Below are 25,676 nucleotides of genomic sequence, written 5' to 3' on the forward strand. Positions count from 1 at the left end.
GTATCCCAGGTAAATTAAAATCACCCATAACCACCACATCATTTTTATTACTCATAATCCTGATATCATCATATAATATTCTGCTTTCCTCTACAGCTACATTAGGTGCCCTATAACAAACCCCGACAATTAGGCCATTTGAATCTATAACCCAACATTCTATTGGCCTTTTTTATTGCTTCCCCACACTGGCGAGAGTGGGACATGGAAGCATCAACATACATACCTAGATCTTTCTCGTAATCAGCTACCTTTATTTCAGTGGAACCCATAAAATATCTGTACTTTATATTTCTGCTCCCCGCATGGATTACCTTACATTTATCTGTGTTAAATTTCATCTGCCAAGTATCAGCCCATTCGCTAATTAAATCCAGATCCCTTTGAAGCCTCTCTGCTGCTAGATCAGTATCTGCTACACCGCCCACCTTGGTGTCGTCTGCAAATTTAACCAATTTACTGTATGTATTTGTGTCAATATCATTAATGTAAATTAGGAACAATAGTGGTCCTAAAATTGAACCCTGCGGTACCCCACTATGAACGGAGGCCCACTGTGACATTGTGCCTCTAATAACTACTCGCTGCTTCCTGTCAGTTAGCCAGTTTTTGATCCAAACTGCCACAGTTCCTAAAATCCCTGCAGCTTTAAGCTTTAACAAGAGCCGTTTGTGGGGGACAACATCAAAGGCCTTCTGGAAATCTAAGTAAATCACATCATAGGCCTTTTTGTGATCAATTTCACTTGTAGCTTCCTCAAAGAACTCAAGTAGATTCGTTAAGCAGGATCTACCTCTCCTAAATCCATGTTGGCTATCCTTTATAATGTTATTTGCATCTAGGTAATCTACCATTTTCACTTGAATTATAGCTTCCATTATTTTTCCAGTAATGCTAGTTAAACTGATTGGCCTATAGTTTGCTGGATTACTTCTATCCCCTTTTTTGAATATGGGCGTTATGTTGGCATGCTTCCAATCAGAAGGTACCACACCCGCAGATAACGATTTCTGGAATATTAAAGTTAAAGGTCGGCAAATAATATCCCTCATCTCTTTTAAAACTATAGGTAAGATGCCATCAGGGCCCTGTGATTTATTTATTTTGAGCTTAGCTAGGCTTTGCAAAGCACTGACGTGGAGAATTCCTCCCGCTGTGCAGTGTCCTTTGCAAGTGGAGGAAGTTCATGCCGAACTTTATTCACCGTGCCCAGTAGCGTTGTTTTGCGCTGAAGCAGTCTGTGTGACAGTGCCAGTGAGGTGAAGAAATTGTCCGTTGTGACATTTCTCTCATCATCCAAAAATGGCTCCATCAGATTCATGACCACGTTCTCTGCCAGCCTCTCCCACTTCTGACGACTGGGGTCCTTTCCGAAGTAAGGGGATGCATTGCAGACATATTCGGTCTCCAAATCTGCGGCCATCCAGAACTTGATCCCAAATTTGTCCGGCTTGGATACGATATACTGCTTGAATGGACAAGGAACCTTGGTAGGGAACAGCCGTTCATCTATGGTCATGTGTTCTCCTGGAGTGAAACTCTCAGCACAGTTCTTAGTGAAGCATGTCCAAATGTCAGAGATCGCAGCAAATTTGTCTTTATTAGTCCCACAAGTGGAAAATTGCATCGTCACGGCAGAAAAGTGGACAGTGCAAGACAAGAGTAGCAAAATTAAAAATAATAGAATAAAAACTGTACCAACAGTACAGTATAAAAAGTGCACTATACAAACAATCTGGAAACATAAATTTGGATGAGTATATTGAAAAATATTTATATATATATGTGTGTATATGTAAACAGATAAATATATGTATGTATAAATAGAGTGTATGTATATTATGTACAGAGTGGATATATAAATATATGTACAGAGTGGATATATAAATATATGTACAACACTGGATATATCTATATGGACAGGCACGCAATGGAGTGACAGGGATTGACAAGAACTAATATTGCACATAGAAACTACCATGGTGTATTGGATGTGTGTGTTTGTTAGTCTATGTGTGTGGGGTCAGCTGCAAGGACTTTGTTGCAGAGTCTGACAGCGAACAGCATTTGAGCATAAGTATCTGAGTGAAGGTATTTGTTAACCTGGAGAGGCGCTTCTATGGGGTCACCTGTCTGTGTGGGACCATGTTGTTCATACTGCAGACAGTGAGTACATTACGCCTGCCTGTCCATGTTACATCATTGTAGCAGGATTGACCTGATCAAACTTAGGCATCTTGAGTGTGAACTGGATCATTAGCACCTAATAGCTGTGCTTTTATTATAGGTGCTCCACATTTTATTTACATTTTAAAAATATTTCTCCTCTTTCCATATTTAGCTGTGAGGTCTTCGGCAATGCCACCCGTTTTGTGTCACACTGTTGGGTGTCAGCAGGAGCCAGCTGACTTTCTATTTACTTGTCTCACCTCGTCTCAGTGACCTCCCATCATCAGCAAGGAACGGGAGAGATATACTGTATGTTGTCAGCTGAGCTCTAGTCTCCTTCTTATGTTCCCCTTCTGTTCAGGTAATGACCAGCTCCTTTTTTGAAGCTTACTCCAGCCTGAGATTTGGTTAGTCTGTTGTTTGACTAAAGTGTTTTTAACTTCCACAGAACTCTGGGGGCTGGCCGGGGATGGTCAACTTCCTGTGCAGGGTCACAGGGGGTCTGGAGACTATTCTGAAAGCTATGGGCACAAAGCAGGGAATAACCCAGGACGTGGTGCCAACTAGGGCTGCACGATTTGGGGAAAATATCGAATCGCCATTTTTCTGACAGAAATTGCGATTACGATTTGATTTGCGATTTAATTTTTTAATGTCAAGCTTCAGTTCAATATTCAGTGTGTAGTCATTTTAAAACATATGACACAGGATGAGATACCATCAGTATTAACTGGTCTATATTCTAATGCAAGGATGAGAATTTAAAGATGTGATGTGTCAAGTTAAACAAAGTAATAATGAAAACAATTGCAGCATAAAGAAAAATAGCGATCTTGCAGGTAACGCCTCAGTGGATCTGTTTGGGCGGTAGGCGAACTGTAATGGGTCTATGGAATTTGGGATGGATGAACAGATTAAGTTCTTTACCAGCCTTTCAAACACCTTCATGGCCAGAGATGTTAGGGCTACCGGGCGGTAGTCATTCAGGCTGGAGGGCTTGTTGTGCTTCGGAACGGGAACTGTGGTGGACCGTTTAAAACATGTTGGCACAATAGACAGAGCTAGGGACTCATTGAAGATCTTAGTGAAAACACCAGTCAGCTGATCAGCGCAGCATCGCAGGACTCGTCCTGAAATCCCGTCTGGTCCCGCTGCTTTTCTGATGCTCACCTGCTTCAGAGCCCGGCGCACATCGCGCTCTGCCAGGCTAACCAGAGCCGCGCTGCTGTCCTCGCTCACCGAGATCAGACTGTTGTTGTCTCCGCGGTGAGAGCTGTTTATCTCAAACCGTGCGAAGAACGCGTTCAGCTCGTCGGCGAACACAGCGTCAGTGCTCAACGCAACGGCGTGTTTATTCTTATAGTCCGTGATTGTATATATTCCTTGCCACAGTCGGCGGGAGTCATGAAGGTGAAAATATGACTCCACCCGTTTCCGGTTTTAACAGCAGGCGCTGTTAGAACTACTTAAGACTTCCGAGTTGGCGTGTAATCAGCGTGGACGCTGGTAGCTATGACCATGCTGGGACTGATGTATCTCCAAGCTTAACTTCTGGCGTATCCTGCTAATACTGGGACAGGTATGTGTTGTTAATCCTGTACATGTCTTTGTCATGTCAGGATATTATGATTGGCCTGTTTGCATTTTTACCGTGTCCATGTTGTATTGTTTGTTTCAGAACATTACACTGCAGTCTGGGGTAACCTGTTGCATGTATTGTTTGCCCCGGCTGTTTTAAACTGTTTTGTATACTACCCAATTGGGAGTTAAGTGTTGCTTTATTCAGTGTGTGTCAGGGTCAGCCCCTGCTGTGGTCCTACCGAGTCCTGAACTGCAAGACTTTCAATGGTCACTTAAGGTACCTGAGTACTGTGAGGGTTGCAGGGTATTGGATTGAAGTGTATATTAGGATAAGTGGGTTTGCACAGTCATGTGTGGTATAGAAACCCTAGCTTCCCACCAGTGTGTCTACCCGCCCTTGGTTCAATAGGCCTCTGTCCCAATGTCTTGGTGATTTGTTTTCTTTTTTCATCTTCCCCTTTTTGTCTGTTTACTGTCCCTTCCCCAACATCAAGGTAGTGACCTATTTAATTGGTGACCAATCAAGAATATTTGTTGTTAAAGGTTGTACTTTTATATTTCTGTAAAACCTGCATCTGTACTTCTTATTAGAGCATTGTTCCCTTGCTCTGGCACACTCAGTAGGTAGTGAATCGCAAGGGGTGGCGTAGTCAGTGTACAGTAAGGGGCGCCACAACTAATAACACTCAAAATACCGTAATGTTCATCATAACAGAGTGGCTGTTCTGTCCTGAAACCATAAAGCTGGAATTTTTTTAAACATAATATGCATTTTATAAAAAGAAGTTCTCAGATGACACCGCCATTAAGACTAAAAAAATTGGCCAAAAATGATGTAGAGAAGTGCAAACGTGATGAAAGTCGTACCCCTCTTTGCACAACCTCATAAAGGTTTTGTTTTTTTTAAATGATCATTCTGGTTTTTTTTTTTGCAACCAATTTTTTATTGGGTTTTACTACAATGCACAAAAAAGTGACACATCAAAAACTGTTCAACATACAAAACAAAAAAAACACCAGAACCAAACCCCCCCCACCGGAGCAAGACATTAAAGGAAACAAAAGAATATACATCTATATACATACACAGTAATATACATACAGCAATAATAAATAAAACACATACACCTATAAATGCAAATGCATGCACACCCCCAGACATCCACATAGATAAACAACACACACACCAAATATATTGCCATATAGCATATCTACATAACCGTACCAGAACATAAGAACATAAGAAATTAACCAGACACAATAGGTGATGTGCTCTCCTCAATGTACTGTAGTACAAGTGAAGCATTACGCTCCCAATTTTTGATAGTAACGTCTGAGGCACCATTTATTCAAGCAGCAGACAGCTCCAACATGATCAGATTGTAAAGGGAAGCCCTCCAGACTATGAAAGTGCAACGACTCGGGTCTTTCCACCTTGAGACCAACAGAAGCTTTGCAGCGACAGAGGATAAAGAAATCGTCTGTTGCTGAGAAGGGGAAAAAGAAAGGAGAGAGAACTCTAAGAGTAACAGAGATTGAGGAGAACAAGGGACAGTCACATCCAGCAGATCAGAAAGAAAGGAGGAGACCGCATACCAAAGAGCGGCCACAGGTGGACATTCCCAGAACATACCAAGGGCTCTAAGTGGGCACAATTTACAAAGGGTATCAGGATCGAGAGCCATAGCGAAGCGCAATCGTGGAGTACAGTACATCCTGTGCACAAAACTAAACTGAACGTGCTGGTGATTGGGATTTCTAGAAGCCCGCTTAATATTTTTAAAAATGGTGCGCCAGCACAATGGAGAAGGAGAAGAGATATCACCCCATTTACGGGCAACAGGTGGAATAACCTGACCAGCATTACGCAAAAACATGTCCAGCGTGGAGACTGGTCTATTAGATTTGGACAGGGAAGCCACAAATTTGCAAAAGGGGTGAATAGGCAAAGGAGCAGAGAAGGAAATCCCACATGTTCTGAAGACAGATCGCAGTTGTAGAAAGAAAAAGAAGGAAGAAGGAGGGATAGGAAATTTAGAGCTGAGAGCCTGGAACGTGAGGAGGCCAGAGTCATCAAATAGATCACCCAAAACACGGATTCCGGACGAGATCCACCGGGAGTTTGTGATGGGCTGACCACCAATGTTAAGCGCTCTATTAAGAAATACTGGTGTATTTGAGTGCCAGACAGGGACAGAGCCAGTGCGCTTCTCGACCCGATGGAAAATCTGCACAGCATAAGACACAATTGAGCCTAGCACAGGTTTAGCTGCCTTAGCTTTCAGGGAGAGAAAAGGGAGATGTTGCAGCTGATGCGGACGCGCCAGATTCTCCTCTATTGGAAACCAGGAAGGCGGTGATGGGGGAGGCTGAAGCCAGTGCCAGACCGAACGGAGAACAAAGGACCAGTGGTACCATTCATATTCCGGTAGAGCGAGACCCCCATCATCTCTAGAAAGAGTAAGAAAGGAGTACCTTATGCGAGGCTTGCGGGCATTCCAGAGAAAGGACGTTACTGTCGACCGGGCATCTTTCAAAAAGTGGGAAGGGGGCGGCAAAGGAAGCATAGCACTTAAGAAATTTAAGCGGGGCAAAAAAAAAATTTCCCAGAGGAAACTCCAATTAAGCCTGTCAAAGGCCTTCTCGGCATCCAATGAGAAAAGAGCAGTGGGAGGAGAGGAAGAATAATCATTTTTAACAATATGCAGAAGACGACGCATATTGTCGGCTGCGTAGCGAGCTGAAATAAAACCAGTCTGATCGGGATGTACAATCTTAGCTATCATTAACTGAAGGCGGCGAGCCAACACCTTAGCCAATAGCTTAACATCAGAGTTCATTAAAGATAGGGGACGGTAGCTGGAACAATCAGCAGAGTCTTTGCCCTGTTTTAAAAGCAAAGAGATTATCACAGAATTTAAAGCGGGGTGGAGCTGAGAGGAGCGTATGGCGGAGGACAGCATACGAAACGGAGGGGAGGCTAACTGTGCCCAGAAGGTGAGCAGCACCTCAGCTTGAATACCATCCATCCCAGGAGCTTTATTCTTAGAAAATGACTTAAGGGCCTCAGTGAGCTCACAAAATGTAATGGGGGCTTCCAGTAGTAAGGCATCCTGCTGAGCAAGTATAGAGAGAGAAGCCAGGGAAAAAGGCGAGTCCAGGGCTGTCTGAGATGGAGGGCTGTCGGATAAGTAGAGATCCTTATAGAAATCAAGAAAACGGTCATTAATTTCAGAAGGGTTGGTGGTTACAGCTCCATCCTTGAATTTTACACTTGAAAAGTGTCACACTGGCGGAGCCTAAGCGCCAACAACTTACCAGGCTTAGCTCCACTAGCGTAATACCGTGTCCTAGTGCGATGTACAAGAAATTCAGCCTTACGCAAAAGTAAACCATTGCGTTCGGCCCGCACCCTGGCGATACGAGCCTCATGCGCTTGGTCCAAATGCACCAATGCACTCCAAATGTGTCTCCTGCAAAAAATGTCCACCCTATTTCTAAACAAAATGTCTGTGACACTAGAGCGCTTCTGAGGGGTCGAAAGCGTCCTCACGTTCCAGGTAGCCATAACTAAGTTAGCCATCAGCAGCTATAAAAGACATAGATCCACAGCACAATACTGGAGAGAGAGAGACAAAGAGGGAGACGTCAATAGAGTAGCACATCGTTAGAGAAGGAATTAGTGAAAACAGACAACCCATAAACAAATAAGCTCCAGTAATACAAACCCCTAACACCCCATAAGACAGAACACCATCATCCAATGAGCCGAAGGGCGCGAACCCCAAGGCAAAATAACCACAAAACACCCCCCTCCCCCCCATCCCCCCAGAACAGCGCGGGGCCAAAAGCCAGCGCGTGACACGCAGGGGATAAGGCATGCGTGAATACTCAAGCCCGCCGGCTACCCCCGGCGTAAACTACAAAGCAAAATCAACTATAGAACAGACACAAAATCGTTAACAGAAAAGCACCCGATTTATATACTCCACACGCACAGTGTGACCGCAATATTATAACAGGCAAACAACAAAGCAGACCGAATAGGCATATTAAATTGGCCAGGAACCGGTGGAGGTGAAAGCGCCGATTGCCTGAAGAGCTTCTTCTGGGTCGGTAAAAAACCACTGGTTACCCGCAAAAGAAAGGCGAACTTTAGTCGGGTACAACAGAAAAGCAGGAACACCAGCTTCCCGAGCCTTCTTCAAAACGGGGGACATAGCCTTGCGAGCTCGGGCCGTCTGGGCGCTGTAATCGGCGAAAAAAAGGATTTTTCGTCCCTCGAAACGAACCGGCGATCTCCGAGCCTCCTGCAGTATAATCTGCCGTTCGGTGTAGCGTAGGAGATTCAGAACAATGGGGTGCGGGCGCAAACCATCGCCACTGCCGGCAGACACCCGATGAGCCCTCATCACTTCGGGACTGAAGTTGGCAAGACCCGGAAACCACTTCGTCCACTGAAGATCCAAAAACCGCAGTAAGTTGCCCTTCTCCACGTCTTCCGGAACCCCGACGATCCTGATATTATTTCTCCGCTCCCTATCCTCTTGCTCGGCAAGCTTATTACGAAGGAGACCAACTTCGAAATTGAACCCCAGTTCAATTTCGTGTTTCTGGACTTGGCCTTGAAACAACTCAAAAGATTTACTCAAAAGATTTACCGAGCTTTTGCTGCTCCACCTTCAGATCGCCGACATCAGCCCTCAGATCTGTAAAATTCCTCTGGAAGGAGGACGGCAGGTTTGTATGGAGAGACTCGATCTGCTCCTTAACAAACTCTTTTAACCTGCAAACATCCGAACTCAGCGCGTCAGCGCTGCCCGCCATGTTGCCAGCGCTGACGCAACATGCCCGCACATGGTTTTGTGCTTTCTTCGCCGGACTTGCGGTCGAAGATTGAGGAGGTGTTCTGCGCCCAGAGTGATCCATAATAGCAGTAAAGTTATGCGGATGAGTTCAGCAAAGTAAACCAAAATAAAAGTGCCTGATAGACATTCAAAAAAACGGGAAACCGGCGGTAGGACTTGGGGAGCGAGACTAAAACGCCGCCATGCACCACTGAGCGTCACGTGGTCCCTCACCCCATGAAGGTTTTAAAAAAATGAGAGAAAAACAAAAAAATAAACATTAAAACACACCAAACAAAACAATAAACAGGACAGAGCTGCTGTAACTCGCTGCTGATGAGAGAAAAAAAACAAAAAACAAAAAAAAACAATAGTCGGTAGTGGCAGCCCTAACGTCAACAGTATAAACAGAGAGCACCAGTGATAAAACAATATAAATAAAATTAAAGTAATGGAAACAACATAGACAGACACAGCAACGGTACAGCATGAGGTAATAGTGGCAGTGTGAGGAAATGTTAGTGTCATGTCAGACAGTGTGTGAAGACGATGTCTTGGAAGCTGTGTGCCCGAGGAACTTGACCCTGTTGATCTGCTCCACACCATCCTCTGCGATGTAGCTAGGACTTTGGAGAGTCACCTGCTTGTCAAAGTCCAGGATCAGCTACTTGGTTTTGCTAACGTTGACGGTGAGGTTGTTATCTCGACAGCATCCTTCAGGATCTCTGACCTCCTCATCATCGTTGCAGATCAGACCAATGACGGTGGTGTCGTCAGCAGCTTCAAGATGGAGTTGGAGCGAAACTTGGTTACGCAGTCGTGGGTGAAGATGGAGTAGAGCAGGGGGCTCAGCACACTGCCCTGCGGGGTTGCCCGTGTTGGTGATGATGGAGGAAGAGTTCTTCCCACCAATGCACACTTGTTGGGAGTCTGCCGGTGAGAAAGTCCAGAATCCAGTTACAGTACATGGTGAAGAGCTGACCCCAAGTTCAGGAGCTTAGCCGTGAGCCAGCATGGAATGATTCTGTTGAAGGCTCAGCTGTAGTCCACAAGCAGCAGCCTGATATAACAGATTTTATTGTCCAGGTGAGCCAGGTTGGTGCAGAGTGCCTGGAAATATTCCTGCAAAACACACAGAATACATTAAGAGTACCCATTTTTCCACAGGCCAACAGAGCAACTAACCCCAGAGGTTGACCAGGATTACACTACAGCTTTGGAGGACTATGTTCAGCCAGATCTGATATGCATACAAGACACATACTGAGGGGGTGTACCTGCGTTAATGTGGCTCTGACTGCTGGACTGCAGCAACACCCTGGCTTCCTCCATCTCTGAACCCTCTCACCCTCGCTGGCAGCACCTCGGGGCCTACAAATCCCAGCATTCAAGAGGTGAAAACACAGACCCAGAGGGAAATTGGGAATAGCCTGTTAAATGAGGCAGAAGCAAAAACATCCTTTGACTGTGCTCTTTATTCGTGTCTGTATAAATCTCACCGAGTGGAACTTTACAGATTAAATACTGGCTGAGAATGTAAATGTAAACGCTGATAAGGAGTCAGGAACATAAAGTGCTCATGTAGTGCACACCTGGGTCCAGAGGGCACTTGTTCAGGTGGAAAACTGAACAGGCATCCTTCATGCTAAATCACAGCCGGTGCTGCTCAAGATGATGGACACTGTGGGGAAAGAGATTTGAATGAAAAGACACACAAGAGTAACAGTGCAGACTGTGAATGAGTCTTTGGTCACGTCTCCCCAGCTCATGCCTGTGCCAGGCTCCATACTGACCCTAAAACTGTCTTTACACACAGGAAACTCACAAACTCAACACAATATGATCCTTACCTTGCCTGGGGAGTTTCACCTGGTTACTGAGATGCCAGGCAGCACAGACAGTCTTACCAGCAACAGATCCGCTATTAAGGGGTGCGAAGCATCTGCTGCCAGCACATGGCTTTACGTCTGTCAGCTGCATTTGTGCTGCTCCTCCCTCCTATAAAGCAAACGGTATAGAGATTGTGCAGAGTGAGGGACTTAGGGAGTAATACAGAAGAATAAAAGCTGAATCCCGTATCCAGGCGAGATGCGTGGCTGAGAGGCTGATGAACGTTTCAAACTCTTACCTCCACCGTACTGACATCTGTTGTGCTGCTGTGGCGTCATGGCATCAAAAGTCTGTTTCTCCAGGCAAGAAAACAACCAAGACCAACCTTAATTATCTAAAGACTTTGAAGACTGATATAAATGGTAAATACGAGACGTGAGTACCACCCAACACTACCTGGTACTTACTGAATACTAAGTCATGCAGAAATGTAACCTAAAGTTATAATTATGGGGACACGTGCCCGTCCGCTGCAGGGGTACTAAACTCTTTCATACTTAAAGAACGCTTACAGTTATTACTTTATAAGGACTCATAAAACTGCAGTAAATTTATGGAATATATACTGCAGCAACGACTTTTTGGTCATTTATTAAGTAACTGACTAATATTATCCTGCGGGATCTTCTAATTATGTTGAAATAAAAATGTAACTTACAGCGTAAAAACATGGAATCCAGTCAGAAGCGCATGGGCCTCTTGTGCGGTGGAGGAGAACTTGAGCCGCTGGTGTCGTCGGGCTCGGCCTTGCGCTTCCTCTGACTGGTGCCAGCGGGCCTCTGAGGAGGCCTCTCCTCCTGCCTCACGCCCCATGTTCGCAGAGAACTGCTCACATGCACGGAGACATGCACGGACATGAGCACGGTGTGGTCATCACCGTAGTCCGTAATGCCCCAGAGTCCCTCGGGGATGCTGAGCTCATCCAGCTTCCATAGGTAGTTGCGGCCTTCGATCTCAAGCTGCTGCCACGTGCTGTTAGGGCCCACAGGGATCCAGAAGGTGGAGCTGGAGGGCTCAGCATGTTCTGGCTCAATCTGACTTCCAGGTTGAGTGTCAGAAGCCACAGATAAGGATGGAGATGAGGGCTCATCTTCACCCCAGGCCAAGGGGAGAGCCTCAGGAAGCCCATTAGCATCCTCAGTCGTGGATGCTGGAGCTGCAGGGGAAGCCTCCCTTCTAGAGCTGGGTGATGGCAGCTCCCGTCCGTAATGGTCATCCTCCTCAGTTGGTGATTCTCCATCCCCATGCTGGACACCAGTCTCTGTACCATGATGTACCACTTGCAGCCGTGCAGTTGCTACGTGCAATAGGCTGGGATCCAACTCCTCCCCAGTGAGCCGCCAATAAAATGAAGGGACACTGAGGGCCAGAGACTGCAAGTTCTCCATGGTCAGTGGGCTCCTCTCGAAGTTCACGACCAGAATGGAGATGAACTTGTCCTCCACAAACTCATGAACTGGGACAAAATGGAACACAGAGAGATATATAAGAACATGACAATAACTGGATAAATACTCTACTACAAAATCAGTTTAAAATGAGTCCATGGGCTTCAGATTGTCAGATAAATGAAATAATGTGAATTACCGATAAAGCTAAGAAAGCTAAACCAGAAGACAACATCCATGCATACGCTTACTCTCACACATATCCAAATGAATAAATATTAAATGAAACACATTTAGTCCTGCACTTTTGTCACTAACAGTGATCTTGCTTTTCATTTTCTTATTATTTAAACAAGATGAGCAAGAATGGGAGACAGAAGGGGAGTATAACGAACGGCATTTCCTATCACATCGTTACATTTTCTCATTTTAAAACTCTGCTTCCAATGTATCCGTTTGCAGTTCAAAATACATTTGTTTCTGTAGATTAAAGTTGAATTATTCAACAGGTCGGTTATTTTACCTCGAAAACCAAAGGTGTTACTTATCAGCTTTACCTCAAAACTAACAAGCATTAGGCCAATGCAGACTTGGCCGTTCATTTCGTCTGTCACATACCGGGAGCTACAACTTTATTATCATTTAATCACTATAATCATTAATACCTTCTGGATCCATGTTCTCCACGTTTAAGGAGTGATGGATTCGAAATCTCATCGAGTAACAGTCCTTTATCTCAACTATCTGCACCGTTTTGCCAAGAGCGAGAGTTTGCGCATCCAGAAAGTTTAACCGTTTTTGTTTTATTTCAAACTGCCTTCATTGACCGGAAACCGTAAATATTTTAAACTCTGCGCTAAGACACATTCGCATGGCGTTAGTTTTACCGATTCTGACGGGATAAGAAACGTGCGCAATTTCTCAAAATTACCACACAGTGGAGAATTAATGCCGGCAGGATCTTACTGTCTACAAAGCAAGTTCAATGCAAGTATAACCTTCACAAGTAAGACGAAGCATGGCGGCGGAAAAGAACAACATTTTTATTTTACAATTACTTCAAAATTAGGAACAAAAATATGACCAAAAATTCTTTAGTTTGACATGTGATCAAAATACAGAGTAAACTAATACATGATAGCATGCATGCAAAAGATCAACGGCAGAACAGGGACTTTTAACGTTGTCTGCATTAAAAAGGAATTAACCATCCCTCTCAATATAAAATTGGGATAATTTTTTTCTCTTCAGAGGCCTCCATAGAATAGTGCATCCATCCCCTCACTCATGTGTATAGAGACGTATCCTAAGGCTCTGTCAGCAACATTCAGATCAACAACAGCATCAACAATTTCACAGCTAGTTTTAAAACTTGCTTAAACGCACAGTGATTGCAGAAAATGATAAACAAATTAGGTAATATTAATTAAATTATTAAATTGTGCAGATTAATAGTCAGAAAAGGTTATTGAATTTTACATTATGATAAATGAGAACTATACTTGATTACTAATTATTGTTAACTAATTTACTGTATGAATTTTTCCCCCTCGTTGTTAAAAATCATTATATGTCAGGGTGCCAGTCAGTGAAAGCACACAGACACGTTGGCCAGCTGTCCTATTCAACTACTTTTTGGTCATTTATTAAGTAACTGACTAATATTATCCTGCGGGATCTTCTAATTATGTTGAAATAAAAATGTAACTTACAGCGTAAAAACATGGAATCCAGTCAGAAGCGCATGGGCCTCTTGTGCGGTGGAGGAGAACTTGAGCCGCTGGTGTCGTCGGGCTCGGCCTTGCGCTTCCTCTGACTGGTGCCAGCGGGCCTCTGAGGAGGCCTCTCCTCCTGCCTCACGCCCCATGTTCGCAGAGAACTGCTCACATGCACGGAGACATGCACGGACATGAGCACGGTGTGGTCATCACCGTAGTCCGTAATGCCCCAGAGTCCCTCGGGGATGCTGAGCTCATCCAGCTTCCATAGGTAGTTGCGGCCTTCGATCTCAAGCTGCTGCCACGTGCTGTTAGGGCCCACAGGGATCCAGAAGGTGGAGCTGGAGGGCTCAGCATGTTCTGGCTCAATCTGACTTCCAGGTTGAGTGTCAGAAGCCACAGATAAGGATGGAGATGAGGGCTCATCTTCACCCCAGGCCAAGGGGAGAGCCTCAGGAAGCCCATTAGCATCCTCAGTCGTGGATGCTGGAGCTGCAGGGGAAGCCTCCCTTCTAGAGCTGGGTGATGGCAGCTCCCGTCCGTAATGGTCATCCTCCTCAGTTGGTGATTCTCCATCCCCATGCTGGACACCAGTCTCTGTACCATGATGTACCACTTGCAGCCGTGCAGTTGCTACGTGCAATAGGCTGGGATCCAACTCCTCCCCAGTGAGCCGCCAATAAAATGAAGGGACACTGAGGGCCAGAGACTGCAAGTTCTCCATGGTCAGTGGGCTCCTCTCGAAGTTCACGACCAGAATGGAGATGAACTTGTCCTCCACAAACTCATGAACTGGGACAAAATGGAACACAGAGAGATATATAAGAACATGACAATAACTGGATAAATACTCTACTACAAAATCAGTTTAAAATGAGTCCATGGGCTTCAGATTGTCAGATAAATGAAATAATGTGAATTACCGATAAAGCTAAGAAAGCTAAACCAGAAGACAACATCCATGCATACGCTTACTCTCACACATATCCAAATGAATAAATATTAAATGAAACACATTTAGTCCTGCACTTTTGTCACTAACAGTGATCTTGCTTTTCATTTTCTTATTATTTAAACAAGATGAGCAAGAATGGGAGACAGAAGGGGAGTATAACGAACGGCATTTCCTATCACATCGTTACATTTTCTCATTTTAAAACTCTGCTTCCAATGTATCCGTTTGCAGTTCAAAATACATTTGTTTCTGTAGATTAAAGTTGAATTATTCAACAGGTCGGTTATTTTACCTCGAAAACCAAAGGTGTTACTTATCAGCTTTACCTCAAAACTAACAAGCATTAGGCCAATGCAGACTTGGCCGTTCATTTCGTCTGTCACATACCGGGAGCTACAACTTTATTATCATTTAATCACTATAATCATTAACACCTTCTGGATCCATGTTCTTCACGTTTAAGGAGTGATGGATTCGAAATCTCATCGAGTAACAGTCCTTTATCTCAACTATCTGCACCATTTTGCCAAGAGCGAGAGTTTGCGCATCCAGAAAGTTTAACCGTTTTTGTTTTATTTCAAACTGCCTTCATTGACCGGAAACCGTAAATATTTTAAACTCTGCGCTAAGACACATTCGCATGGCGTTAGTTTTACCGATTCTGACGGGATAAGAAACGTGCGCAATTTCTCAAAATTACCACACAGTGGAGAATTAATGCCGGCAGGATCTTACTGTCTACAAAGCAAGTTCAATGCAAGCATAACCTTCACAAGTAAGACGAAGCATGGCGGCGGAAAAGAACAACATTTTTATTTTACAATTACTTCAAAATTAGGAACAAAAATACAACCAAAAATTCTTTAGTTTGACATGTGATCAAAATACAGAGTAAACTAATACATGATAGCATGCATGCAAAAGATCAACGGCAGAACAGGGACTTTTAACGTTGTCTGCATTAAAAAGGAATTAACCATCCCTCTCAATATAAAATTGGGATAATTTTTTTCTCTTCAGAGGCCTCCATAGAATAGTGCATCCATCCCCTCACTCATGTGTATAGAGACGTATCCTAAGGCTCTGTCAGCAACATTCAGATCAACAACAGCATCAACAATTTCACAGCTAGTTTTAAAACTTGCTTAAACGCACAGTGATTGCAGAAAATGATAAACAAATTAGGTAATATTAATTAAATTATTAAATTGTGCAGATTAATAGTCAGAAAAGGTTATTGAATTTTACATTATGATAAATGAGAACTATACGTGATTACTAATTATTGTTAACTAATTTACTGTATGAATTTCTCCCCCTCGTTGTTAAAAATCATTATATGTCAGGGTGCCAGTCAGTGGAAGCACACAGACACGTTGGCCAGCTGTCCTATTCAACTACTTTTTGGTCATTTATTAAGTAACTGACTAATATTTTCCTGCGGGATCTTCTAATTATGTTGAAATAAAAATGTAACTTACAGCGTAAAAACATGGAATCCAGTCAGAAGCGCATGGGCCTCTTGTGCGGTGGAGGAGAACTTGAGCCGCTGGTGTCGTCGGGCTCGGCCTTGCGCTTCCTCTGACTGGTGCCAGCGGGCCTCTGAGGAGGTCTCTCCTCCTGCCTCACGCCCCATGTTCGCAGAGAACTGCTCACATGCACGGAGACATGCACGGACATGACCACGGTGTGGTCATCACCGTAGTCCGTAATGCCCCAGAGTCCCTCGGGGATGCTGAGCTCATCCAGCTTCCGCAGGTAGTTGCGGCCTTCGATCTCAAGCTGCTGCCACGTGCTGTTAGGGCCCACAGGGATCCAGAAGGTGGAGCTGGAGGGCTCAGCATGTTCTGGCTCAATCTGACTTCCAGGTTGAGTGTCAGAAGCCACAGATAAGGATGGAGATGAGGGCTCATCTTCACCCCAGGCCAAGGGGAGAGCCTCAGGAAGCCCATTAGCATCCTCAGTCGTGGATGCTGGAGCTGCAGGGGAAGCCTCCCTTCTAGAGCTGGGTGATGGCAGCTCCTGTCCGTAATGGTCATCCTCCTCAGCTGGTGATTCTCCATCCCCATGCTGGACACCAGTCTCTGTACCATGATGTACCACTTGCAGCCGTGCAGTTGCTACGTGCAATAGGCTGGGATCCAACTCCTCCCCAGTGAGCCGCCAATAAAATGAAGGGACACTGAGGGCCAGAGACTGCAAGTTCTCCATGGTCAGTGGGCTCCTCTCGAAGTTCACAACCAGAATGGAGATGAACTTGTCCTCCACAAACTCATGAACTGGGACAAAATGGAACACAGAGAGATATATAAGAACATGACAATAACTGGATAAATACTCTACTACAAAATCAGTTTAAAATGAGTCCATGGGCTTCAGATTGTCAGATAAATGAAATAATGTGAATTACCGATAAAGCTAAGAAAGCTAAACCAGAAGACAACATCCATACATACGCTTACTCTCACACATATCCAAATGAATAAATATTAAATGAAACACATTTAGTCCTGCACTTTTGTCACTAACAGTGATCTTGCTTTTCATTTTCTTATTATTTAAACAAGATGAGCAAGAATGGGAGACAGAAGGGGAGTATAACGAACGGCATTTCCTATCACATCGTTACATTTTCTCATTTTAAAACTCTGCTTCCAATGTATCCGTTTGCAGTTCAAAATACATTTGTTTCTGTAGATTAAAGTTGAATTATTCAACAGGTCGGTTATTTTACCTCGAAAACCAAAGGTGTTACTTATCAGCTTTACCTCAAAACTAACAAGCATTAGGCCAATGCAGACTTGGCCGTTCATTTCGTCTGTCACATACCGGGAGCTACAACTTTATTATCATTTAATCACTATAATCATTAATACCTTCTGGATCCATGTTCTCCACGTTTAAGGAGTGATGGATTCGAAATCTCATCGAGTAACAGTCCTTTATCTCAACTATCTGCACCGTTTTGCCAAGAGCGAGAGTTTGCGCATCCAGAAAGTTTAACCGTTTTTGTTTTATTTCAAACTGCCTTCATTGACCGGAAACCGTAAATATTTTAAACTCTGCGCTAAGACACATTCGCATGGCGTTAGTTTTACCGATTCTGACGGGATAAGAAACGTGCGCAATTTCTCAAAATTACCACACAGTGGAGAATTAATGCCGGCAGGATCTTACTGTCTACAAAGCAAGTTCAATGCAAGCATAACCTTCACAAGTAAGACGAAGCATGGCGGCGGAAAAGAACAACATTTTTATTTTACAATTACTTCAAAATTAGGAACAAAAATACAACCAAAAATTCTTTAGTTTGACATGTGATCAAAATACAGAGTAAACTAATACATGATAGCATGCATGCAAAAGATCAACGGCAGAACAGGGACTTTTAACGTTGTCTGCATTAAAAAGGAATTAACCATCCCTCTCAATATAAAATTGGGATAATTTTTTTCTCTTCAGAGGCCTCCATAGAATAGTGCATCCATCCCCTCACTCATGTGTATAGAGACGTATCCTAAGGCTCTGTCAGCAACATTCAGATCAACAACAGCATCAACAATTTCACAGCTAGTTTTAAAACTTGCTTAAACGCACAGTGATTGCAGAAAATGATAAACAAATTAGGTAATATTAATTAAATTATTAAATTGTGCAGATTAATAGTCAGAAAAGGTTATTGAATTTTACATTATGATAAATGAGAACTATACGTGATTACTAATTATTGTTAACTAATTTACTGTATGAATTTCTCCCCCTCGTTGTTAAAAATCATTATATGTCAGGGTGCCAGTCAGTGGAAGCACACAGACACGTTGGCCAGCTGTCCTATTCAACTACTTTTTGGTCATTTATTAAGTAACTGACTAATATTTTCCTGCGGGATCTTCTAATTATGTTGAAATAAAAATGTAACTTACAGCGTAAAAACATGGAATCCAGTCAGAAGCGCATGGGCCTCTTGTGCGGTGGAGGAGAACTTGAGCCGCTGGTGTCGTCGGGCTCGGCCTTGCGCTTCCTCTGACTGGTGCCAGCGGGCCTCTGAGGAGGTCTCTCCTCCTGCCTCACGCCCCATGTTCGCAGAGAACTGCTCACATGCACGGAGACATGCACGGACATGACCACGGTGTGGTCATCACCGTAGTCCGTAATGCCCCAGAGTCCCTCGGGGATGCTGAGCTCATCCAGCTTCCGCAGGTAGTTGCGGCCTTCGATCTCAAGCTGCTGCCACGTGCTGTTAGGGCCCACAGGGATCCAGAAGGTGGAGCTGGAGGGCTCAGCATGTTCTGGCTCAATCTGACTTCCAGGTTGAGTGTCAGAAGCCACAGATAAGGATGGAGATGAGGGCTCATCTTCACCCCAGGCCAAGGGGAGAGCCTCAGGAAGCCCATTAGCATCCTCAGTCGTGGATGCTGGAGCTGCAGGGGAAGCCTCCCTTCTAGAGCTGGGTGATGGCAGCTCCTGTCCGTAATGGTCATCCTCCTCAGCTGGTGATTCTCCATCCCCATGCTGGACACCAGTCTCTGTACCATGATGTACCACTTGCAGCCGTGCAGTTGCTACGTGCAATAGGCTGGGATCCAACTCCTCCCCAGTGAGCCGCCAATAAAATGAAGGGACACTGAGGGCCAGAGACTGCAAGTTCTCCATGGTCAGTGGGCTCCTCTCGAAGTTCACAACCAGAATGGAGATGAACTTGTCCTCCACAAACTCATGAACTGGGACAAAATGGAACACAGAGAGATATATAAGAACATGACAATAACTGGATAAATACTCTACTACAAAATCAGTTTAAAATGAGTCCATGGGCTTCAGATTGTCAGATAAATGAAATAATGTGAATTACCGATAAAGCTAAGAAAGCTAAACCAGAAGACAACATCCATACATACGCTTACTCTCACACATATCCAAATGAATAAATATTAAATGAAACACATTTAGTCCTGCACTTTTGTCACTAACAGTGATCTTGCTTTTCATTTTCTTATTATTTAAACAAGATGAGCAAGAATGGGAGACAGAAGGGGAGTATAACGAACGGCATTTCCTATCACATCGTTACATTTTCTCATTTTAAAACTCTGCTTCCAATGTATCCGTTTGCAGTTCAAAATACATTTGTTTCTGTAGATTAAAGTTGAATTATTCAACAGGTCGGTTATTTTACCTCGAAAACCAAAGGTGTTACTTATCAGCTTTACCTCAAAACTAACAAGCATTAGGCCAATGCAGACTTGGCCGTTCATTTCGTCTGTCACATACCGGGAGCTACAACTTTATTATCATTTAATCACTATAATCATTAATACCTTCTGGATCCATGTTCTCCACGTTTAAGGAGTGATGGATTCGAAATCTCATCGAGTAACAGTCCTTTATCTCAACTATCTGCACCGTTTTGCCAAGAGCGAGAGTTTGCGCATCCAGAAAGTTTAACCGTTTTTGTTTTATTTCAAACTGCCTTCATTGACCGGAAACCGTAAATATTTTAAACTCTGCGCTAAGACACATTCGCATGGCGTTAGTTTTACCGATTCTGACGGGATAAGAAACGTGCGCAATTTCTCAAAATTACCACACAGTGGAGAATTAATGCCGGCAGGATCTTACTGTCTACAAAGCAAGTTCAATGCAAGCATAACCTTCACAAGTAAGACGAAGCATGGCGGCGGAAAAGAACAACATTTTTATTTTACAATTACTTCAAAATTAGGAACAAAAATACAACCAAAAATTCTTTAGTTTGACATGTGATCAAAATACAGAGTAAACTAATACATGATAGCATGCATGCAAAAGATCAACGGCAGAACAGGGACTTTTAACGTTGTCTGCATTAAAAAGGAATTAACCATCCCTCTCAATATAAAATTGGGATAATTTTTTTCTCTTCAGAGGCCTCCATAGAATAGTGCATCCATCCCCTCACTCATGTGTATAGAGACGTATCCTAAGGCTCTGTCAGCAACATTCAGATCAACAACAGCATCAACAATTTCACAGCTAGTTTTAAAACTTGCTTAAACGCACAGTGATTGCAGAAAATGATAAACAAATTAGGTAATATTAATTAAATTATTAAATTGTGCAGATTAATAGTCAGAAAAGGTTATTGAATTTTACATTATGATAAATGAGAACTATACGTGATTACTAATTATTGTTAACTAATTTACTGTATGAATTTCTCCCCCTCGTTGTTAAAAATCATTATATGTCAGGGTGCCAGTCAGTGGAAGCACACAGACACGTTGGCCAGCTGTCCTATTCAACTACTTTTTGGTCATTTATTAAGTAACTGACTAATATTTTCCTGCGGGATCTTCTAATTATGTTGAAATAAAAATGTAACTTACAGCGTAAAAACATGGAATCCAGTCAGAAGCGCATGGGCCTCTTGTGCGGTGGAGGAGAACTTGAGCCGCTGGTGTCGTCGGGCTCGGCCTTGCGCTTCCTCTGACTGGTGCCAGCGGGCCTCTGAGGAGGTCTCTCCTCCTGCCTCACGCCCCATGTTCGCAGAGAACTGCTCACATGCACGGAGACATGCACGGACATGACCACGGTGTGGTCATCACCGTAGTCCGTAATGCCCCAGAGTCCCTCGGGGATGCTGAGCTCATCCAGCTTCCGCAGGTAGTTGCGGCCTTCGATCTCAAGCTGCTGCCACGTGCTGTTAGGGCCCACAGGGATCCAGAAGGTGGAGCTGGAGGGCTCAGCATGTTCTGGCTCAATCTGACTTCCAGGTTGAGTGTCAGAAGCCACAGATAAGGATGGAGATGAGGGCTCATCTTCACCCCAGGCCAAGGGGAGAGCCTCAGGAAGCCCATTAGCATCCTCAGTCGTGGATGCTGGAGCTGCAGGGGAAGCCTCCCTTCTAGAGCTGGGTGATGGCAGCTCCTGTCCGTAATGGTCATCCTCCTCAGCTGGTGATTCTCCATCCCCATGCTGGACACCAGTCTCTGTACCATGATGTACCACTTGCAGCCGTGCAGTTGCTACGTGCAATAGGCTGGGATCCAACTAATAAAATGAAGGGACACTGAGGACCAGAGACTGCAAGTTCTCCATGGTCAGTGGGCTCCTCTCGAAGTTCACGACCAGAATGGAGATGAACTTGTCCTCCACAAACTCATGAACTGGGACAAAATGGAACACAGAGAGATATATAAGAACATGACAATAACTGGATAAATACTCTACTACAAAATCAGTTTAAAATGAGTCCATGGGCTTCAGATTGTCAGATAAATTAAATAATGTGAATTACCGATAAAGCTAAGAAAGCTAAACCAGAAGACAACATCCATGCATACGCTTACTCTCACACATATCCAAATGAATAAATATTAAATGAAACACATTTAGTCCTGCACTTTTGTCACTAACAGCAGGGCTAGACATAAGCCGCGGCACCGCGGCCAATGGCCGTCGTGCCTTTCAAAATTGGCCGCACGCCTCGTCAAAATTGAAGTACCTTACGGCCAAGATTGGCCTGCCTTTAATGTGTGTCTGGTCGTATGCCCCCTTTTTACCGAAAGTAACGTTCATTACACAAAAGACTTGCGCACGACACGGTCCACTTTACCTCGTCAACAATCGATGCATCTGTACTGAACCCGAACCCAACCTTCGATACGAGAAACAAGGTCGACCCGCACATCTCGTAATTCCCAACTACTGAATGAACCGCAATGAATTCTGGACTAATACGATCATGTACATGTTCGTCGCATGATTGGCTGGTACGGTATGTATCGTCCAGCCTACTATGGAGCCACAGCAATGACAATGGTGCATCATCGGGGGTTACGTTTTTGATTGGAAAAGCCATCCGACGGTATCCGAATAACAGATAGGTGTCCTCTTCGGTAATCATCGTGTAGTTGTCGTCTGCTGCTTATGCTGTCACCATGCCTCGCAAAGATCGAGAACGTAAAAGAAAGCAAGCTGAACTCGCGGCTACTGCCGCAAAATGTTGCAAATTATCTACTTTGTTCAGGTAAGTGTCAGATGGTGTTGTAAAAAAACATTTGCCGAGGCAGAGCAGATTTGACTCAGAGAAGTACCAAGCTCTGCTGGGAGGATATAGGACTGGTAGCGTGCAGTGTGCAAAAAACGAACGTCAAGTCAATTGTCATGTACACTAAAAGAATACGGGTGTTCTGAGCAAACAAATACAAAAATATTGACGGCTCCTTTATTGTTGGATTTTGTTTTTTGAAATAAAGCTATATATATCTATAAATATATATATTCTGTCTCAAATCGAAGGTCGTATTGCGTAGGTTGTCTAAACTTGGTAATTACAGTAATTGGTAATTAGTGACTCAGTATTGACCCAATTCCTTTTTGGAAAGTTTCTGCTTTTTTGAAAATAAAAAAGTGCATCCTTTATGGAAATAAAATTCCTCCACAAGGCCCGAGGTGTCCTATGAAATTTCCAGATTTTGGCCTTGTGCCCAGGCTTAATGGCCTTGTGCCCTAGAAAAAATATGAATAGCCAAGGCCAAAGTGGCTGTGCCCTCCTAAATCCTTATGTCTAGCCCTGTAACAGTGATCTTGCTTTTCATTTTCTTATTATTTAAACAAGATGAGCAAGAATGGGAGACAGAAGGGGAGTATAACGAACGGCATTTCCTATCACATCGTTACATTTTCTCATTTTAAAACTCTGCTTCCAATGTATCCGTTTGCAGTTCAAAATACATTTGTTTCTGTAGATAAAAGTTGAATTATTCAACAGGTCGGTTATTTTACCTCGAAAACCAAAGGTGTTACTTATCAGCTTTACCTCAAAACTAACAAGCATTAGGCCAATGCAGACTTGGCCGTTCATTTCGTCTGTCACATACCGGGAGCTACAACTTTATTATCATTTAATCACTATAATCATTAATACCTTCTGGATCCATGTTCTCCACGTTTAAGGAGTGATGGATTCGAAATCTCATCGAGTAACAGTCCTTTATCTCAACTATCTGCACCGTTTTGCCAAGAGCGAGAGTTTGCGCATCCAGAAAGTTTAACCGTTTTTGTTTTATTTCAAACTGCCTTCATTGACCGGAAACCGTAAATATTTTAAACTCTGCGCTAAGACACATTCGCATGGCGTTAGTTTTACCGATTCTGACGGGATAAGAAACGTGCGCAATTTCTCAAAATTACCACACAGTGGAGAATTAATGCTGGCAGGATCTTACTGTCTACAAAGCAAGTTCAATGCAAGTATAACCTTCACAAGTAAGACGAAGCATGGCGGCGGAAAAGAACAACATTTTTATTTTACAATTACTTCAAAATTAGGAACAAAAATACGACCAAAAATTCTTTAGTTTGACATGTGATCAAAATACAGAGTAAACTAATACATGATAGCATGCATGCAAAAGATCAACGGCAGAACAGGGACTTTTAACGTTGTCTGCATTAAAAAGGAATTAACCATCCCTCTCAATATAAAATTGGGATAATTTTTTTCTCTTCAGAGGCCTCCATAGAATAGTGCATCCATCCCCTCACTCATGTGTATAGAGACGTATTCTAAGGCTCTGTCAGCAACATTCAGATCAACAACAGCATCAACAATTTCACAGCTAGTTTTAAAACTTGCTTAAACGCACAGTGATTGCAGAAAATGATAAACAAATTAGGTAATATTAATTAAATTATTAAATTGTGCAGATTAATAGTCAGAAAAGGTTATTGAATTTTACATTATTATAAATGAGAACTATACTTGATTACTAATTAATGTTAACTAATTTACTGTATGAATTTTTCCCCCTCGTTGTTAAAAATCATTATATGTCAGGGTGCCAGTCAGTGGAAGCACACAGACACGTTGGCCAGCTGTCCAATTCAACTACTTTTTGGTCATTTATTAAGTAACTGACTAAAATTTTCCTGCGGGATCTTCTAATTATGTTGAAATAAAAATGTAACTTACAGCGTAAAAACATGGAATCCAGTCAGAAGCGCATGGGCCTCTTGTGCGGTGGAGGAGAACTTGAGCCGCTGGTGTCGTCGGGCTCGGCCTTGCGCTTCCTCTGACTGGTGCCAGCGGGCCTCTGAGGAGGCCTCTCCTCCTGCCTCACGCCCCATGTTCGCAGAGAACTGCTCACATGCACGGAGACATGCACGGACATGAGCACGGTGTGGTCATCACCGTAGTCCGTAATGCCCCAGAGTCCCTCGGGGATGCTGAGCTCATCCAGCTTCCGCAGGTAGTTGCGGCCTTCGATCTCAAGCTGCTGCCACGTGCTGTTAGGGCCCACAGGGATCCAGAAGGTGGAGCTGGAGGGCTCAGCATGTTCTGGCTCAATCTGACTTCCAGGTTGAGTGTCAGAAGCCACAGATAAGGATGGAGATGAGGGCTCATCTTCACCCCAGGCCAAGGGGAGAGCCTCAGGAAGCCCATTAGCATCCTCAGTCATGGATGCTGGAGCTGCAGGGAAAGCCTCCCTTCTAGAGCTGGGTGATGGCAGCTCCTGTCCGTAATGGTCATCCTCCTCAGCTGGTGATTCTCCATCCCCATGCTGGACACCAGTCTCTGTACCATGATGTACCACTTGCAGCCGTGCAGTTGCTACAGTACGTGCAATAGGCTGGGATCCAACTCCTCCCCAGTGAGCCGCCAATAAAATGAATGGACACTGAGGGCCAGAGACTGCAAGTTCTCCATGGTCAGTGGGCTCCTCTCGAAGTTCACGACCAGAATGGAGATGAACTTGTCCTCCACAAACTCATGAACTGGGACAAAATGGAACACAGAGAGATATATAAGAACATGACAATAACTGGATAAATACTCTACTACAAAATCAGTTTAAAATGAGTCCATGGGCTTCAGATTGTCAGATAAATGAAATAATGTGAATTACCGATAAAGCTAAGAAAGCTAAACCAGAAGACAACATCCATGCATACGCTTACTCTCACACATATCCAAATGAATAAATATTAAATGAAACACATTTAGTCCTGCACTTTTGTCACTAACAGTGATCTTGCTTTTCATTTTCTTATTATTTAAACAAGATGAGCAAGAATGGGAGACAGAAGGGGAGTATAACGAATGGCATTTCCTATCACATCGTTACATTTTCTCATTTTAAAACTC

The 25,676-nt window shown here is 43.7% G+C and overlaps 1 protein-coding gene across 12 annotated transcripts in view; it reads right to left on the reverse strand.

Moving 5' to 3' along the window:
* Nucleotides 1-8,160: 8,160 nt before the first annotated feature.
* Nucleotides 8,161-25,676, reverse strand: part of LOC111841375 (uncharacterized) — a 42,874-nt gene continuing 25,358 nt past the window's right edge. For 10 of the 12 annotated variants that reach the window (XM_072708390.1, XM_072708391.1, XM_072708389.1 and 7 more), the window contains 10 exons: nt 24,504-25,306; nt 20,914-21,693; nt 18,472-19,269; nt 16,030-16,827; nt 13,588-14,385; nt 11,146-11,943; nt 10,726-10,783; nt 10,190-10,595; nt 9,875-9,968; nt 8,161-9,719 (listed from right to left, as the gene is read on the reverse strand). Coding sequence is in view for 1 of the 12 variants with exons in the window: in XM_072708395.1 (XP_072564496.1) it covers nt 11,168-11,943; nt 13,588-13,600 (789 nt within the window). In the remaining 11 variants the exon portion in view is untranslated. The remainder of the gene's footprint in view (nt 9,720-9,874; nt 9,969-10,189; nt 10,596-10,725; nt 10,784-11,145; nt 11,944-13,587; nt 14,386-16,029; nt 16,828-18,471; nt 19,270-20,913; nt 21,694-24,503; nt 25,307-25,676) is intronic. The other 2 variants (XM_072708388.1, XM_072708395.1) reach the window with 1 other exon arrangement.

The sequence above is a fragment of the Paramormyrops kingsleyae genome, unplaced genomic scaffold (assembly GCF_048594095.1).
Source record: "Paramormyrops kingsleyae isolate MSU_618 unplaced genomic scaffold, PKINGS_0.4 ups83, whole genome shotgun sequence".
Lineage (NCBI taxonomy): Eukaryota > Metazoa > Chordata > Actinopteri > Osteoglossiformes > Mormyridae > Paramormyrops > Paramormyrops kingsleyae.